The following is a 6389-nucleotide window of genomic DNA, read 5'->3' as shown; positions in this document are numbered from 1 at the left end:
ATATTTTAGTAGATTCTTATGATTTTGGTGTAATTTGAAATGATTGTGAGTGATATTTGAAACGATTGTGTGTGAAACAAAAACCTAAACAATTTTGGGTGAAAATTTTAGTAAATTCTTATGATTTGGGTGTAATTTGAAATGATTGTTTGTGATATTTGAAACAATTGTGTGTGAAACAAAAACCTAAACAATTTGGGTGAAAAATTTAGTAGATTCTTATGATTTTCTAGTAAAAAAATATTCTAAATTGTGGGTTACAATGTGGATGATAGTTTTGTTGAGTACAATGGGAATGGTAATTTTGGGGATGATAGTCATGGCCAAGAGCGAGTTCAAAGGGGATGATAGTTCTCACGTTTTGTTGAGTACAATGGCGATGCTAGGTTTTTAAAATTCATGAAAGAATCTATATAATTTAGGATCAATTCCCTAACACGATATGCGTTTCTTCTCTTTCTTTTATATGTTGCAGGATATGGGTGATTCTTTCCCTATAGAAATCAAACTTCCTGAACTTTGTTTCAACATTGGAGAGGAACCGAGATCAGACGTGACGATAAACTAGTTTGTAAACAATGATGGCATCACAAAAGTGAAAAGCATCCTCTTGGTTGCAGAGTATGAGAGGATCAAGAATTCCTTCCTAGGACCAATTTTGAAGGTTATCAACAGAGGACTGATGATGTCAGGGAAAATGGTGCACTGTTTTCTGAGCAGGAGTTTAAAGGTATCAAAGAAAAATGAGATATGGATGCATTTTGGAGGACAGNGGAGGACAACCTATGAGATTCTCAATAAGAGAATTCCATATGGTCACTGAATTGAAATGCACTGAATGGGGAGGTGATGAAGATCAACAACAGAATCGTTATAACAGGGCTAACACTGAAGATGCTCACACATATGAAGATCTTTTGGATATTCTACAAGAAACTGATCCAGAGGAAGCAGATGAAAGGTTCTCTCTTGCGATGCTGATCCTTATAGAATGCATCTTCCTTCAGAGGTACAAAGGTAACAGGCTTCCTGCAAAAAACCTTAAGAGGGCTCAACATCTGGATGTTTTGGCTAATTATCCGTGGGGAAAAGATGCATATAATCTTCTGATTAAATCAGTAAAGAAGAATGTCGAATTAAATCTGAGGAAGAATAAATATTACATACATGGATATCTGTTGGCATTGCACTTGTGGATCCTTGAGTCTGTTCCTATGTTAAAGTCTGCTTTTAGTACATTGAGTGTAATTCAGCGACCAACAACATACATGTGTGAAAAATACACACATACAGTTAATCCATCGATTGCTCAAGTGGAGAACATTGAAGCATCAAACCATGTAAGTTATATTCTCTTTAATTTTAAGAAGGACTAATAGTAATTTAGGACTGTCTAACTAAACAGAAATTGTTTGTGTGCAGCTTCAGGTTATTCACATCTTACCATCGATACCTGATGATGCAGAAGATACAGTCTTCTTGGAAGACACTCCTGATCAAGATTTGAGAATGTTAACAGAAGTAGTGAACAAGGGATACAAATTGACAATTGAAGACTGGGGGAAAAAAGCATTGGATGTTGGTGCAGTGATGGAAGATATTGCTAAGAAATCTTTCCAGTTCCGTAACAAGGAGAGACTAAAGCCATCCTCTTCTGGAGAGTCACTAATGGAGAAACTAGACAAGCTGTACAACATTGTTACAGATGGATTCAAAGATATCAATTGCATGCTATCGAAAATAGAAGAGAGTCTGGGAAGATATAAACCTACCAATACAAACGATCAGGTAAAACAAATTTTCTCTTTAAGAAATTTTTTTTATGAATGTAACTTCTAACCGTTTTCATTTTGTGTTGTAGGATCTACACCAAGATAGTGGAATGCCTACATTTCCTAGTTCTCCAATTTCAAACCCTCCATTCCCCAGTTCCCCATGCGCTGAACAAAATACGGAGCATGTGACTCAGGTTCCTGACTCTCAGATTCCTATAGAGGTAAAGAATTGGTATCTTACTTGTAAATTAAATTTTAGGGAAAGTAGTCTTGATTATGTACTAATGCTTCCTAAAAACGATTTGTATTTGCAGAGTGGTGATGGGATCCGTCCGACTAACAATTCTCCCACTGAACAATATACATCTGAGACTCAGATTCCTAAGGAGGTAAGAATCTGTTTCTTATTTGTAGTTTGAATATTAGGGAAAGTATTCTTAATTATGCACTAAAGCTTCCTAAAAACATTTATATTTGCAGTGTGGTGATGGGATCCGACCATCTAACATGTCTACCACTGAACAAAAAACAGTGCATGTGGCTTTGACTTCTGAGACTCAGATTCCTAAGGAGGTAAGAATTAGTTTGGTACTTGTATTTTGAATGATAGGGGAAGTATTCTTAATCAATGTATTAAAAGCTTCTAATGTTTTTTTTTCAGATACAATTGCTGCAAGAAGTTGAAGTTAGGTATGAGAACAAAAGGAGCAAAGGAAGAGTGAAGACAATTCTTGAAAACGGAATCAGTGTTTTGATGGACAAATCAAAGAAAGAAGAATTTTTTGGAAAAGAACAAATTCGGTTCTTCGATAGAGAGAATGAAAGTGAACCAAATCCAGAAGTTTTAACTACTGAGGTAAATGAAATGATTCTTAAAACTTTTTAAAAATATTCTAACACATTATATTGACAAGTGAAATAATTCATATCCAGTTCTTTACTCCAAGGGAAAACCAAACGGAGGAGTTAACCGAAAAGCTCAATTCCATCACTAAGGAGATGACCCAGAAGCTCGATTCAGCTGTTGATGTAAGATTTATTATACAACTTTATCCTGTGATTTAATTTTGTAGGAAAGTCTTCTTAAGCTAAAAAAGGTTCTAAAACGTGTTTTGCTTGTAGGGTGATGAGGAGAACCTTCCTCATGAAGGTGATGATGAAGAGAACCTTCCTCAGGAAGGTGATGATGAAGAGAACCTTCCTCGGGAAGGTGATGATGAAGTGAACCTTCAGGAAGGTGATGACAATCAAAGTCATCATGCGGATGAAGGTGAGAATCTAAATGATGGTCTTGATAAAGAAGAAGATCATGTACCAGAAGGAGTGAGCCCAAATGATGGTGATGATGAAAAAGAAGATAACAAAATCCAGAAGACGAGGGACCATCATTTGATCTTAAATGTTTANTTCACCTGAGGTATGTCAATTTAATTCAGTTCTTGTTTGTTTTGTATATATCATTGCTGATTTTTGTAAAAAGTACAAAGAGGACATTCATAAACACGTTTCTTTGTTACATCTTGATTTCAGGAAAAAAAGGGAAAGCTGGATAAGAAAGATAAAATTGTTATTCCAAGAAAGAAGCAAAGAGTTGACGGTGATGGTGAGAAGCAAAAAGATGATGGTGAAGGTGAGAAGCATGTTCCAAGACGAAGCAATCGGCTCACAACTCCATCATTTTCAACCATTACTCCATATAAAGCACCAATAAACCCTANTATAACTCTAAATACAAACAGTACATTGGTATGGAAATAAGCTTCAAGTCCAGGAAGATTACTGTTTTTGATTGTCGAACTCATGAGAGTAAAGGTGACTTGGTGGAAACTCATGTTAAGCCAATTGCAGGTAAGAACTTATATGATTATGATGTGAATCTTATGCTTATGATATATTACTGATAACANACATTGGATACATTTGCTGGGAAGACCAGAGAAGAAATTGCAAGAAACGATACTGCTCACAAATTTTGTTTCAGTTTCTTTTCTGTTGGGTGGATTCATGAATCTTATCCTGAATGTCAGATTATCAAATATTATTGTGTCTATTTCTCCTAATACACTAAAAGTCTTTTTTTTTTTTTTTAATGTAGCATATTGATGCAGCTTTGGGATTACTTTGGTTGGGAAGAAACAAGGATCCCATTTATTTTCACAACAAGAGACTTCTGAAATCAACCTTTGTGAGGCCAGACTTCTTTTCAAAATTGAAAGCTGGATACTTCAGTTTCAAGGAGGATAACTTTAAATCACAACATGTGTTTCCAAAAGAAGTCACTGATATTGTGAGTGGGAAGTTGCCTTCGGTTTTGTCTTCCTACTGAGAAGTGGCAGGATCTCGAGGGAGTTTATGGTATTGCCTATAACTCTAAATACAAACAGTTCATTGGTATGGAAATAAGCTTCAAGTCCAGGAAGATTACTGTTTTTGATTGTCGAACTCATGAGAGTAAAGGTGACTTGGTGGAAACTCATGTTAAGCCAATTGCAGGTAAGAACTTATATGATTATGATGTGAATCTTATGCTTATGATATATTACTGATAACAATTTGTGTGTATTGCAGAGATGATACCTTATCTCTTAGGCACTGAAAGAAACAGAGGAACAATTGATCTGTCTCCATTTAAAGTCTTATGCCCTAAGAAGTTCTTTCGTCGCATTAAGAGTGATGCAAACTGTGGATTATTCATCCTTAAAATGGTGGAATGCCACTCAATGGGCGTAGAAGAGATGATGAGTAAGCTTCAAGAAGAGGTTTCAGAAGATATAAGAGCCAAGTTATGCTTTGATATCTATCATGATATCATTCTTAAAAAGATTGAGATGTTTAGAGGTTGATTTTTTGTTTTCAGATGGTAGACTTTTCTTTGGATTTATAAATTTACAATGGATTTATTGGAATCATATATTATGTGTTTTGGGATTATGATTTAAATGTTAAAGATACTAAGTAAATGATGTGTTTTGTGAAACTTTTTTTATTTTGGATGGTATTTGTACAGATTAGGGAAAGAATGAAAGTTATTTAGGAAGGGTTTATAGAAAATCAGGATGGCTTTCCTCAAAAAAATAAAAAATAAGGATGGCATTCCTCAAATGCGCATCCAGGAGGTTCAAACCCGCGACATCGAGAATTTAGAAGTGGGAGAGTAACCAATAGGCCAAAGCATACGCATCCAGGAGGTTCGAACCCGCGACATCGAGAAATTTACAAGTGGGAGAGTAACCAGTAGGCCAAAGCCTGTTACTCGGGAATTAGTAATAAGTTTTAATATATATGGTCAAACATTTAGGAAAGGATTACTAAAAATAAGGATGGCATTTCCTCAAATGCGCATCCAGGAGGTTCAAACCCATGACATCGAGAATTTAGAAGTGGGAGAGTAACCAATAGGCCAAAGCCTGTTATTCGAGAATTAGTAATAAGCTTTAATATATATGGTCAAACATTTAGGATGACATTTAGGAAGGGATTACTAAAAATAAGGATGGCATTCCTCAAATGCGCATCCAGGAGATTCGAACCCGCGACATCGAGAACTTACAAGTGGGAGAATAACTAGTAGGCCAAAGCCTGTTATTCGGAAATTAGTAATAAGCTTTAATATATATGGTCAAACATTTAGGAAGAGATTACAAAAAATAAGGATGGCATTCCTCAAATGCGCATCCAGGAGGTTCAAACCGACAACATTAAGAATTTACAAGTGGGAGAGTAACCAGTAGGCCAAAGCCTGTTATTCGGAAATTAGTAATAAGCTTTAATATATATGATGAAATATATAGGCTATTTATTTTAGGAAGGCTATTTTGTTATTTAGGATAGCATTCCCTAATAGTGTAGGTATGTAATTTAAGAAATAGTGATGCAGAAATGCATTCCCAACCTATAAAAACACACAAAAACAAGAATGTGTGTTAAAAGAAACTGAAAGCTTTCATAAATAACAACATAAAGGTAAGACAAATTATATATGCTAAATACTTAATTATATTTAGGCAGGAGTTTCTGAAATTCAGGATGACATTCCTTTACAGTATAAAAGTATGTTGTCTTAATGTTTCACATAACAGAATGGCTACCCAATCAAATGAAATATATAAATTGAAATTAAAGAATAGAATACTGTAAAGTATGAAACACATCATCCTAGTTGTATCATCCTCTACAGTCTACAACACCTACAAAAAAAAGAATGAAAAATGTTAAAATACATATCCTAAAAATGTCACAGATTCACCATATAGCTTTGTTGTATGAAAGTTATCACTAACCGATAATCATATGGGAACTCGGCATGTACTCTTATTGTGTCCTGCTGTGCCACATCGACTGCACTTGTGACTCTGAGACTTTGAACCTGGCACCCCAAATTCTCCAACAGATCGCTTTCTTTGTTTTGGTGGTCTCCCACTGTTTGGCTTACTAAATGGAGGTGCACAAAAGAATTCTTCTATAGAATCAGGGAAAATCCAATCTTTTATATCTCCATTCGGGTGTATGCTTTCAGCATATACTTTAGCCCATGTCTCAGTCAAGTAGCAAACATGAACAAACTTATTTTCATCCCTATTTGAACGCTTCGCAGCAGCAATGGCATGAATGCAC

The 6389-nt window shown here is 35.3% G+C and overlaps 2 protein-coding genes and 1 long non-coding RNA gene across 3 annotated transcripts in view; 2 read left to right on the top strand and 1 right to left on the bottom strand.

Annotated features, from left to right (window-relative positions):
- On the top strand, positions 2569-2995 carry LOC109130182. Its single transcript, XR_002036290.1, has 3 exons — positions 2569-2631; positions 2709-2804; positions 2898-2995. It is a non-coding gene; the product is annotated as an uncharacterized LOC109130182 (long non-coding RNA).
- LOC104759735 lies at positions 4093-4618 on the top strand. Its single transcript, XM_010482628.1, has 2 exons — positions 4093-4268; positions 4344-4618. Exons 1-2 carry the CDS (start codon positions 4169-4171, stop codon positions 4616-4618), a joined length of 375 nt encoding a protein of 124 aa, XP_010480930.1. The 5' UTR covers positions 4093-4168.
- Positions 5634-6389, bottom strand: part of LOC104759734 — a 3985-nt gene continuing 3229 nt past the window's right edge. The window contains exon 4 of the mRNA XM_010482627.1: positions 5634-5667. Coding sequence (XP_010480929.1) covers positions 5634-5667 — 34 coding nt within the window. The remainder of the gene's footprint in view (positions 5668-6389) is intronic.

Source organism: Camelina sativa, chromosome 17 (genome assembly GCF_000633955.1).
Source record: "Camelina sativa cultivar DH55 chromosome 17, Cs, whole genome shotgun sequence".
Lineage (NCBI taxonomy): Eukaryota > Viridiplantae > Streptophyta > Magnoliopsida > Brassicales > Brassicaceae > Camelina > Camelina sativa.
This window is presented reverse-complemented; position numbering and strand designations above follow the sequence as displayed.